An 11,396-nucleotide genomic window follows, 5' to 3' on the forward strand; every position below is an offset into this window, starting at 1 on the left:
AAGTATAAGAGACAATTAAGAGACCTACATAATACAACCATGAGACTGTAGATTATAAATGTAGATACGAGACAACATGCATAGAAAGTCATGGAGAGATAATTTCTTAGCGAATAGCCACCTCTTATATTTTTTTCACTTAGTCTCTTATAAACTCCTCAAGAGACTCAATACTAAATGAGGTTGTACATGCCCTAACGCCTGATCATCAAAACGAAATAGTCTCAAACCTAACTAAGGCAGAAAATCCAAAAAAAAACTCATTAACGAATGCAAAATTACAGGCGGTTCCTCTTTTGCTAAATACACCCTCCCTCTGGCCACCTTTCTCCCACTGCCTCGTATTCTATTCCCCTCCCTCGCCATCTCCGCCGTCGTTGCCTTCTCCAATCCACTAGTCGACAACGCACGCGCGCACCTTCTCCCGCGGCGGCGACCCCCGCGGCGTCGTCCTAGGGTTAGGATTCAGGCGACTTCCCTCCCTTCCGTGTCGCGGCGAACGCGTGGGAGATAATACGCCCTATGTCGTCTGACCCTTCGCGCCACCTCCCGTCGCCGGTGGCTCCGCCGGACGCGGCGGAGGTGGATACCCATTCCGCCGAGCCGCCAGAGGTGATGCACCGGACGAGAGCCGTCGACTTCCTTGGACGACGCACGCCCATCGTCTACCAGAACGACAACGGGCCCTGCCCGCTCCTCGCCATCTGTGAGCTCCCTCCCCCCTCGTTCGACTCCGAAACCTCGCGGGTTCGCCGCGCGTCGGCGCGTGCCAGGTGGTCCCCCGCGATGTTCATGGCACCGGCGCGCGTGTGTGTGCAGGTAACGTGCTGCTGCTGAAGAATGTGATCAGCATGAACCCTGACGCGGAGGAGGTGTCGCAGCAGAGGTTGCTCTCGCTCGTGGCGGAGCGCCTCATCGATCCAAACATCGCTGGACAGGTTTGGTCTTAACTCTCGCGAGATCGGGTCTTTCGTGTTCGGTGGATCAATGCGGGAACGGTGTTGTGTTGGGATGCAGCAGCAGCTTGTGAGCTGGCATCTAGTAGTTAGGTTCGCTGGCTGTGGCATTTCCTGGTGTGTTAATGCTTTCGATTCACAGGTCAAGGATGAGGAGTATGTTAACAACCGGGAGCAGAACATCGCGGATGCGATTGATCTTCTCCCGTGCCTCACGACAGGCATTGATGTGAACGTGATGTTCAGGAAGTGCGTAAGGGTTTTAACTTGTTGACCAGTTGTTTGTCATGCACACTCGTGATAATATGTTTATTTTGATGCTTACTGAGCTGTGTGGGATGCAGGATTGATGACTTCGAGTTCACCCGAGAACGTGCTATATTTGATCTTCTGGATATCCCGCTATATCATGGATGGATTGTGGACCCTCAGGTGTGCTATCCTTCCACTTAGCAAAAATGCTATGGCATGTGTTGTGTTATCTGGTGATGCTGCTGATTTCAGTTAGATTTGTGCATGTCATTTTTGTTCCGAGTTTTACACTCACTTTATCATTCTAATCAATGACCTAAACCATCTAATATGAGCTAGTTTTTCTTGTTGAAATTACAGTTTTTAGTTTAACGGATACAACTGATTCTTTTAGTCCTAGTAGAAAGCCACTATGTTTCCATAATTGCGTTATGCCATTGGCTTGGTAGGTCTTTGTGTGTGCACGTGCATGTGCAGACACACATGCTTTTCCAGTGCTTTGTAGGTTTACTATCGTATGCAAAGCGGCCGCTAATCTAGGATTCATACATAGTCTCTGACTACCTGTCTCTGTTATTGATTCACTTCGGGTTCGTTATTGATGTCTGCCTAAAATTGTGTAGTCTACACAATGATCTCTTTTAGGATACTCACGTGCACAGATCTAGACTATTCATTTTATGAATTACCTAATGCAATTAAAAACATAATTTCATCAACACTTACCATAATTTCATAAAAAAAAAGCACAAGGTCCACCACATTATCTTGATAAAATGTATGTGAACACGACAAGGGTTGAATTTATTATTTTTGTCTACTACTGTCAATTAGTCTTGTTCCTTGTCACTTCTGCCACATTTTATATTACATATGACCCCCAAAAGCTTTGTTCATCAACACTTACCTGCAATATTTATATTGTTTTCACACAGCCCACCTGTATGACATGTTGGATCCATTCTGTGTGTTAGCTCTGCAATTGTTCACTACACACAGTAGACACGGAAAAGTGGTGATATGATCAAAAGAACTTAGACCAAATAAAATATATACATGTTGGATCTGTTTCGTAGGTTACCCTATGTATGGGCCCACCCATGTCACGTTCATCGTGTTAGCTGATTATGGTCGGGAAACTTGTATTTCTATTTTCTGATCAAAATGATGGTGTTGTCATTTTGGGGAAAATGAATATGTACATGTTACAGATTTGTTGCTTCCTATTACTCTAAGCTACCAAATAGAAAGTCACTAAGACACATTCAATAATTATGAATGTCCTATTGTTGGTAGGCCATCTTCTTTATTTTTAGCCATTTGATCAAATAGAATGGACAACCCTTACTAATTTGGCAGTTCCCTGTATTTTTCTCAATGCAATAGATACAAAAACAGATCATTTTGCAACTTGCAAGCCACCTACCTACTGTTGCTGATTCATATTGTATTTAGGATACTGAAACTGCTACTGCTATTGGATCGAAGTCCTACAATGCTCTTGCTTCCGGACTTGTTGAATTCAAGTCAGGTAAACCAACAGAAGAAAATAAACCTGTGGAGGAAGAAACTGTTGATTTTGCTGCCGCAACAGCTGCAGCTTTAAAGATTCCGTCTCCCAGTGTTTCTCTTGGGAGATCATTTGATGAACATAGTCTCTCAAACTCAGTTGAACCACATAAAAGGCGAGGTGACCTTGAGGAAGAAGAGGAATTGATGAGGGTCCTCACATTGTCCAAAGGAGAAAGTGGGGATGCAGTTGATGGAGAAGTTTCTCTTGACACCTCACATAGTCATTCATTGTCCAACATGGATACACCACAAACTGAGAATCTTCAGTCAGAAACACCTGAGTTAGTAGGGGCAGCAAAAGAAGAGGAACATGGTAATCACACTGTGAGTGATGATGGCTCCATCCTACCAGTCATAAATGGTGTTGTTAATGGTAGTGAAGCTGTGACCAAAGAATCTCAAAAAACTTTGACATCTAAAGAACCAGAGGCTAGTGGAATAAAGAATATGTTACCAGGGGACCTTAATATACTCGTTCAATCTTCAGAATGTACTCCCAATTGTCAGTCTCATGAATCCTTTGCTACTAGTGACCCCCAGCCTGCTGTTCCTACTCTTGTTGAAGGTGGTAAAGAAAACAATAGAGAACAGTTCGATGCACAAATTCATGGCCAATCTAATGATACTGAGGTTGCTTGTGACTCGACGACTGCAACTTGTGAAGCTGTTCCAGGTCATGCTAAAACAGAACTGGATGTGAAAAGTGATTCTTTAGAAAATTCTGAGCCTCTACCTTTAAGCATTCAGGAATATGAACCAATATACCAAGGTGAAGAGCACATACTTGGCACCACAAATATGGTGTATGAAAATCAAGAACCAGTGTATGAGGGGGAGGTGGTTCTTGCTAAGCAGCTTGACAAGATGGAGGAAAGCAGTCCTTCCGTGGATGACAAGGCCACAGAACATCATTGTGAGTTTTTTGTGTACTTTTTTTTGGTTATTGACTTCTGTATATATGTGAATGTCTTTGTACAACGTGAAAATTACTATATTTGGCTTCACAATCGATTTATTTCCAGGGGAGTTGATCGATAATTTTCTGTGGTCCACTGCTAACCAGCTGACTGTCTATGGGTATATTTCTAATCTATGGTTTAAATACATGTTCTCAACTGTATTCTCATTTATTGCATTTCCAAATTTCAATGTCGCAGTCTCTTCTGCTTACAAGAGGAACTTAAGGAAAATGAGCTTTGTGTCTTCTTCCGGAATAACCACTTCAACACTATGTTCAAGGTATATTAGTTTTGTCGGTATTTGAGTACTTAAACTGGAGCTCACTTTATTTCTTATCTATGTTTATTCTGCAGTACAACGGAAGTCTATATCTCCTAGCAACTGATCAAGGTTTTATAAGCCAAACTGATTTGGTATGGCAGAGGTTGGATGAGGTATGTTAAATTGTTAACTCTTGTTATTATTTTAATGCTTTCTCAGTTGCTTGAGATCAAAACCTTCACTGTCCTTTTCATTCTCAACGGGCCATCATTAGGTGAATGGAGATGGGGGTTTTCTTACTAGCAACTTCACACCATTTAAGGCTGAAACTCCAAGAAATGATTCATGGAATGAACAGCAAGCTATGACGAGTACTGCTGTATGTATAACATCAATAAACTGCTGTAGTTTTTATTAGGTACGGTAATCTTAACTAGTTTAAGTTATTCTCTGTTCACAGGATTATCTTGCTCAATTTGACAACTCCACTTCTGGAAAGTATGTTCTTCTTCCTACCTGTTTTATTGATGTGCTTCATTCTTGAGGGGTGTGTACACCATTTCTAGTTTGGATTTCTGTAACCATGTGAATACTTGTATGAATTGGTACTGTGCAGAAAATGTCTGTTGGTTGGGCTATAATGATATGCTAGTTGAATTTATAGTTATGATCTGACTATTTGATGGTTTGGCTGCCATTGCGTATTGGACTGTCTGACTTAGCATGTACTTGAATGACCAATATATAGCATGGATTACTGAGATTTTGAATGTGCTCAACATGCTGAATCATCATAGATATGCACTGCTGAGTGAGTTTGCATGTGTTACCTAATTCCTAACGCTTCCACATTGGCCTTCGTATGCTTGCAGCTCTGATCTGGAGCTAGCTATAGCACTTCAACAGCAAGAGTTTGAGCGGCAACCACAAAGGTTCCAAGCTCCACCACCACAGCAGCAGCAACAACAACCACCACCTCAGACGCAGCACCAACCAGCTCAATCTGGCCGACCAGGACTTGTTGTTGGTCCAAGGGTACGATTTCTTTTTATTAGTATAGAAATGTATAGTCGTACCACCATCAAAACCTCATTTCACATTACCACGTAACATTTATGAACTTGCTGTTTGGGGTGGCCCACGTACTTTGGATTCAAATATGAATGATCTATTGTCTTGAAATAACCACGTTTGCCCTGCTTTTGAATCCTAAAGTAGCTACTGTATTCAAACCAGTACTTTATTTCTTGGAAGTCTTTAAAGATTCACGTGTGAAAGTCACCTGTTTTCCGTCAGTACACTTCATACCAACAGTGAATGGTTATACTTCATGCCCCTGAACAATTAAGAAGTGATGGTGTTATGTGAGAGCACAACACAAAGAGGTCGAATGCATGGTTACTTTAGTTTTGTATAATAGACAAAAAGAATATTTTTTTCTTTTTTTCCCTAAGCATCTCTTTAATTGAAAGTGCCTTAACATGTGTGCTCAGTTCTTGATCATGTTTCGAACATTATGATCATCCTTGTGCAGATGTCCAATGTGCCGCCTCCGTCAAGAAGTGAATCCAAGAAAGAGAGGTGCATCGTGATGTAAAAATACCTTCAACAGAAAAGTAGTAGAAAAAAAGAAGAGATAAGAGACGCATGGCATTATACTGTAAAGAAATGGTTTCTTCTGCGTTTAGTCACCTCGAGCCATCCCCCATTTGAGCTTCTTTGGTTTTACGTCGCCTGATGTATGTAAATAACTTCAATAAATAAAGTGTAGGAACAGATGCTGTCAAAGTGATGGCCCTCATGCAATGTGATTTTATTTGTCGCTCTTGCAATTGATTGATTCTGTTCGTTCATCAACCACAATACTTGTACATCATCCATTTTCGTCCGTTCTGAACTGCAATTCGTTAAGGATTTTCTTGGAGCATAACAAAATTAACTGTTAACTGGGTTTGGCTTTACTAGAAAAATAACAAAATTAAACTGCTAGTCGTCTCGGCTTTTCTAAAAAAGTCAGGTAACTAGACATATGTTATGTTTTCTAATTACGTCAGTTTATGTTTTCTAATTACGTCAGTTTGTATTACGAAAAGTTAAACAGCCAAAATAATATGTAACAGAGGGATCAAAAAGTTGCGGCGGACAACTGGCCGAAGTGCTACAGCTAGCAAGAAAACACAACTTCAGCAGGTTAGAGAGCCAAAAAAAAATGTTTTCTCAGTTAGTTCAGATTACAGATGCTTTCTATTTGCGTTCTGAGTTCCATCGACAATCTACTAGTCCAGCGCGTATCTCAACAGATTCGGTAAATGGCCAATAATAATTCGAACGAAGCAACTAAACAAAATCGACGCACTACACTGGTCAGCCACTTGATGCAACCCAATACCCAATACTACAGTTGCTTTGGTCTCAAAGTGGAGGAGCACCCGGTGGGTATCCACATTGCATAAACGGAGGGATCCCCTGCCTACGCCTGGCACTGGCAGCTCCAGCCTTTTACGCGGCATCGCTTTGCCTCAGGCATTCATTCAGACTATCTCGATGTACACTTCCCCATTGATCAGGGCAGCAAAGAACGCGATCAGGAACGGGAACCTCCCAAGACACGCCATGAAGTCGTCCCTGCTGATCTTCTCGTCGCCATCTACATCGAACGTCTTGAACAGCTCCAGCATCTGTCAAAGGTTACATGGTCAGATGAGTACGACGACATCATGGTGGCGAAACAGTTTTACTTGCTGCAGCGGGGGGGGGGGGGGGGGGGGGGGGGGGGGGGGGCAATGGGGATTTTATTTTACCTTATCATCAGAAGGTGGCACCATGCTTAACCGCAAGAGATCAGCTAGCTGTGCCCTGGAGATCTCAGACGTTTCAGGACCCCGGCACTTCTCAAAGGCGGTCTCGCAGGAACCCTGGAACAGTGGTTGCTTCCTCAGGTGCGCGCACCCAACCAAGAACTGCGTACATGATGCACCTAGAAACCTTAGCGCTAATGAAATATACAGTACCGATGTAAACACTGTGAAGCACTACGGCAGATGTGAAATCCAGTCGAATTAAGGGTCCATACCTGACGGAACGTAATCAACCCCTTAATGTCTAAATCGAAATAGTGAAATATCTGGAAAAAGAGTTGGAAGTTCAGCAAAGAGGGAAATCCAGTTAAGCGAATAGCATCTGTAGACACTGTGCCAGTACCTTCTTGCACAGAGGACTGCAATCCAGACCAAAATGAGCCCAGAAATCTTCAGCTTTCACACGTCCACTGCAATGTTTAAATGGAGTTTTATCAAGTAACCATGAAACAACAGAATAGCATAGACCAAGCAATGGAAGTTCTCCGTTAAGGAATGAGGAATCTGATCTCCATCAAGGAATGAGTAGTCTTACTCGTTATCTGGATTCATAGCCAGGAAATGTTCCAATAGTTCCATCACTTCTGCTGTGCTTATACCGTAAACCTGAGAGACATAATACGATGCTTCATTCAACGGTTTGGTTGCGATAAAGGAATTGGCATACTACATACAGGTACACTAACGCACAACTAAATATTCTTGTAGCAAAATAATCTACTTTTCATTGCCTGATGGATTTTGACAACAGCAGCATTTGCATACCGCCAACACATGTAAACAATGCAGTTCAGGAAAAAGCTTACATCTTTAACCCAAGCCATTTCTACCATATAATTTGAGCAGTTCACCTGCAAATAGACAACTCAGCTTATTAAGGGGCATATTTCCTTTTAGAGGGATGGTGGTTGGTCTAGCAAAAGAAGGTCAGAGCAAATGTTCAGGAATTACTAGTTATGCACAGCTGGCCTTTTTACCTTTCCAGCTTCTACTGCTCGTGCCATAATCATAGAATCGCCATATGAATAATAAGTCGGCAAGGCATTCAGGGCACGTGCCATAGCATAGCTGGTCTGCAAGAATAAAACATTGTAGGGAGTACATATTATCACACCGCTAGTGAAAACACACAGGATGTTAGATGAGTTTTTTTTTTGAGTTGAACATACTTACATCCTCTGCAAAATGAAGGGCATTCTCTTGCTTGATCTCAGGAGGGTAGACAACAGGAAGGTACTCTACCTATATATTATTAGACGATCAATAAAATGAGCTAATTTTGTAGGACACAAGTGCAGAGAAGACATAATAGGTGAGAGTTCAGACAATTGTAAAGCCAAAATCAGCAGGCCATGCATACCTCCATGAAATTATGAAACTGTGTGAACATCTTGAACATGAGCTTTAATAACGATATATTTCCCCTGAAATGCAAACATTGTATAGATAAATTTAAAAATGCTGAGGCACAAAGGTGAATGTAGATCGAAAAGAATAACCATAGAGAAAGCTCACCATGATTGATCAAAGTGCACATGTGGATAATGGACAACAACAGGTTGAACAGGGTAGCCAGGTATGAACGCACCATGTTGGAACGAAATCAGGAATCTCCCATTTGTTGTGGTGCCTTCAGGGAATAACAGGACCCGCGGGAAGCTATTGCAAGCTGCCTTTCTCTGAAAGGACATCCTAGAGAGTATGTACCATATGAACAAATAACTAAAAGACAATCAAGTTATTCTAGGACAAGTTGGTTGGTGTTGATTTTAGAATCAATTATGATGTTTGCTGCAAACGAAATTAAAAGGATCTGTGAAACAGTCAACTGCAAGGAGTAGCTTGTAGATGTCTTTTTCTGCTTGTTACTTTTCCCACATAGTAAGTCAGTGTAGAGCAGCGATATTCAATAACTTAAAGGTTACATAAAGCAATGGGGTGGCTAAAACATGTGACAAAATACAATGCAACACTTTTAAAGCCAACCAAGGGATCACAATATACAATTAATAAAAGGATGAGAAGCTATGGGAATGAGAGGAACTGTTCTTACCTTTATTTCATTTACAGCAGCCTTCCGAGAAGCAGGTGAGAATCTATCAACATATATAACCTAGAAAAGGCTGTCTTAGAAGGAACTTGGAAATGTAAAAGCTATCATAGGAAAATAGAAATAAGCATACCTGCATCGCTCGAATAATTGTTCCAACAAATGGTAGGGCATCATGAGAGTCGGACGAAACTATGGTTGGGAATAATTCATAGAAGAAGAATATGGGTTCTATGTACGAGATATGGTTGGAAACAACAATAGGTGCGAGTTCCCTAGGAGCGGGCCTTCCTTTCTTTCTGATCCAATGGTACCTGATACAAAGAAAGCGAGTGCCCAACTAAGATCAGACAGTGTACACTAGCATCACAGGAAGAGAGACTCTCACATCCAAATACTCCGATCAACTCAGCATAAACAAGCAGCAAATAAGCAGTGCACGAAAATTCCATGGCTAGAAGAAAACTATGTTTTGAAAGTAAACACATGTTAGCAAGACAAGATGGCACTCGTTATACATGCTGAAGTTTTGAATCAAATGCTTGCCATTCCTGTGTGATTTTGAAAGCCTGACACACAAAGACACCATAGCCACGTCTGTTTTTCCTTTGCTATATTTTCGGCATAGGGAAATTGCCCACCATTCGGGGCTATTGAAATCATTGCAAAGGACGAAAGGACCACAGGAGACACCCCACAGTCATTCCAGCATGCACATGCACAACGGATATCAGTTATCAGTACCACACGTATTCCATCTCCACATGACTAGTTCCAGTCATAGGCCAGCTAAACGCCTGTTAAAACGGTCCAACAGCGGTTTCTAAGCCGTTCGTGCTTCCTAGTCCTCCTCTTATATCGGTCAATTGGTCATGAGACAGCTAGTAGCACGCCATAAACACATCTGCGGTCCAACAGCTGTTCGTTCGTGCTTCCTCCTCTTCCTATTGGTGATGAGGTAGCTTGCAGTACGCCATAAACCGCACGGACATTCACCTTCCGCTACAGCCATCGTCCCACCAACCAAAATACCACATGGCTGAGGCTCCCAACAAAACCGCACGTGCTGCGAATCAGCAGCCCTCAAAATCCAGCAAACCAACCAGCATCGCACAATCGCGTCATCGATATACAGGATTAGAAAGCCCCATCTCGCCATCTATTGTTTTTTTATTTATTATTTAAAAAACAAGTAGTTGGAAATTAAGCGATTATTAGGTGCCCACATTAGATCAAATCAAAACGAGACAAAGTTCACGATCCAGACCCGATCCAAGCGTGTCTGGCGATCCAGCAACTCACCCGAATGAGAAGAGGATGCAGCGGGCGGAGATCCGCGTGATCCACATGAGCCGGCGGCGCCACGCCGGCATAGGCCCGCCGCCCTCCCGCGGCCTCACGTGCGTGTCCGCCCATCCGCGGAGAGCCACCCACGTGGCCGCGTAACCGATGGCGATGGCGAGCCCGAACAGCGCCAGCCGCACCGCCGCGACCGGCAGGAGCAGCAGCGTCCTCGCCCACGCGTACGCGCCGCCGCACCACGCCGGCGTGCCGTTGCGGAACGGGTCGGCCGGGGACGGCCCACGGTCCCGCGGCGGCCGATCCTCCGAGAGGAACGCGAACGGGTCCCCCGCGTCGCCGCACACGGAGGCCGCGACGGCGCCGTCGTGGTGGTGCCGATGGTTGGCTGCGTGCCCGTTGGCGGCGTGGGCGGGCGAGATGGAGTCGGAGAGCAAGGGCGCGGAGAGAGAGGCCGGGTTAGGGCTTGTAGAGGCCATGGACGACGAAGCTGGCGGTCGGTCGCCGGAGACGGCGGCGGCGGCGAGCAATGGACGGCCGGGAGTAATGGCTTTTATCAAAGCAAAAGCGATAGGCAGCAACAAGTGAGAGACGCTGTTTTGTTTGTGGTCGTCGTTTCGTTTTTGCTTATTGGCCCTTGCAGTTTCGGAGTCGTTTTCACGGGTCTCTATTTCCCTCCTTTAAAAAAATCCACGTGTCTCCATGTGTTAGAGTTTATAGGTACCTTTTTATTTGAACAAAAAGTTTGACACATATACAAAGAGTGAGAAAAAAAATTTATATAATTTTGACGAGTATCTTATTTATCATCTATCTAAATAGCTCAGATGTAAGAAAATCCGGCGAGCTACAGTATCTCCTCGTTGAGGAGTGGGACCAAACAATCTATCCTAAGGCTGTCTTCAAAAAGGTTCTGTAAAAAGTTCTGTCCGACATATTTAGAAGATGATAGTATCTATTTTCCCTCCAGTAGCATGTGCTAAATGAAACGGTAAAATTTACCGATCGTCTCTCGTCCGCTATGTTTGGAGGAGCTTTGAAGTTGCAGCTCAATAAGGGCTTGTTCGTTTATTCCCAATACACATGGATTGGATGGGATTGGAAAAAATTGTGAAGAAGTTTGAGCTGTTTGGGATTCAAACCCATCCAATCCCGCTCAATCCACATGGATTGAGAGCTAACCGAACA

At 43.5% G+C, this 11,396-nt stretch overlaps 2 protein-coding genes across 3 annotated transcripts; one reads left to right on the forward strand and one right to left on the reverse strand.

Moving 5' to 3' along the window:
* The first annotated feature begins 321 nt into the window (after window positions 1–321).
* Window positions 322–5,839, forward strand: LOC103629574 (ubiquitin carboxyl-terminal hydrolase MINDY-1). Its single transcript, XM_008650652.4, has 12 exons — window positions 322–706; window positions 820–938; window positions 1,099–1,205; window positions 1,301–1,388; window positions 2,664–3,693; window positions 3,803–3,857; window positions 3,938–4,019; window positions 4,094–4,174; window positions 4,276–4,380; window positions 4,462–4,499; window positions 4,874–5,036; window positions 5,536–5,839. The coding sequence occupies exons 1-12, from the start codon at window positions 523–525 to the stop codon at window positions 5,596–5,598; spliced, it is 2,115 nt and encodes a 704-aa protein (XP_008648874.1). The 5' UTR covers window positions 322–522; the 3' UTR covers window positions 5,599–5,839.
* Window positions 5,840–6,195: 356 nt separating this feature from the next.
* Window positions 6,196–10,799, reverse strand: LOC100281778 (Lysophospholipid acyltransferase LPEAT2). 2 transcript variants are annotated; one of them, NM_001291686.1, is made up of 13 exons: window positions 10,212–10,799; window positions 9,043–9,223; window positions 8,913–8,972; window positions 8,375–8,551; window positions 8,220–8,283; window positions 8,033–8,101; window positions 7,837–7,932; window positions 7,666–7,710; window positions 7,395–7,465; window positions 7,203–7,269; window positions 7,075–7,125; window positions 6,803–6,961; window positions 6,196–6,679 (listed from the first exon to the last, which is right to left on the reverse strand). In NM_001291686.1, the coding sequence occupies exons 4-13, from the start codon at window positions 8,548–8,550 to the stop codon at window positions 6,533–6,535; spliced, it is 945 nt and encodes a 314-aa protein (NP_001278615.1). In that variant the 5' UTR covers window position 8,551; window positions 8,913–8,972; window positions 9,043–9,223; window positions 10,212–10,799; the 3' UTR covers window positions 6,196–6,532. The 2 variants fall into 2 exon arrangements, with proteins under 2 accessions (NP_001278615.1, NP_001348078.1); NM_001361149.1 differs by having other exon boundaries at window positions 6,198–6,679; window positions 8,375–8,538.
* Between the last annotated feature and the right edge of the window lie 597 nt (window positions 10,800–11,396).

This window comes from Zea mays, chromosome 6 (genome assembly GCF_902167145.1).
Source record: "Zea mays cultivar B73 chromosome 6, Zm-B73-REFERENCE-NAM-5.0, whole genome shotgun sequence".
In the NCBI taxonomy this organism is placed as follows: Eukaryota; Viridiplantae; Streptophyta; class Magnoliopsida; order Poales; family Poaceae; genus Zea; species Zea mays.

What these genes read in the sequence shown, in the direction of transcription:
- LOC100281778 (NM_001361149.1), bottom strand. Translation starts at nt 10,687, where the DNA reads ATGGCCTCTACAAGCCCTAACCCGGCCTCTCTCTCCGCGCCCTTGCTC. An exon ending in CCCTTCATTTTGCAGAGGAT is followed by an intron (nt 7,933 to 8,032) that starts GTAAGTATGTTC and finishes TTATTCTTGCAG; the next exon opens with ACCAGCTATGCTATGGCACG. An exon ending in TGCCACCTTCTGATGATAAG is followed by an intron (nt 6,680 to 6,802) that starts GTAAAATAAAAT and finishes AACCTTTGACAG; the next exon opens with ATGCTGGAGCTGTTCAAGAC.
- LOC103629574 (XM_008650652.4), top strand. Translation starts at nt 523, where the DNA reads ATGTCGTCTGACCCTTCGCGCCACCTCCCGTCGCCGGTGGCTCCGCCG. An exon ending in CTGCCCGCTCCTCGCCATCT is followed by an intron (nt 707 to 819) that starts GTGAGCTCCCTC and finishes GTGTGTGTGCAG; the next exon opens with GTAACGTGCTGCTGCTGAAG. An exon ending in GTGAACGTGATGTTCAGGAA is followed by an intron (nt 1,206 to 1,300) that starts GTGCGTAAGGGT and finishes TGTGGGATGCAG; the next exon opens with GATTGATGACTTCGAGTTCA.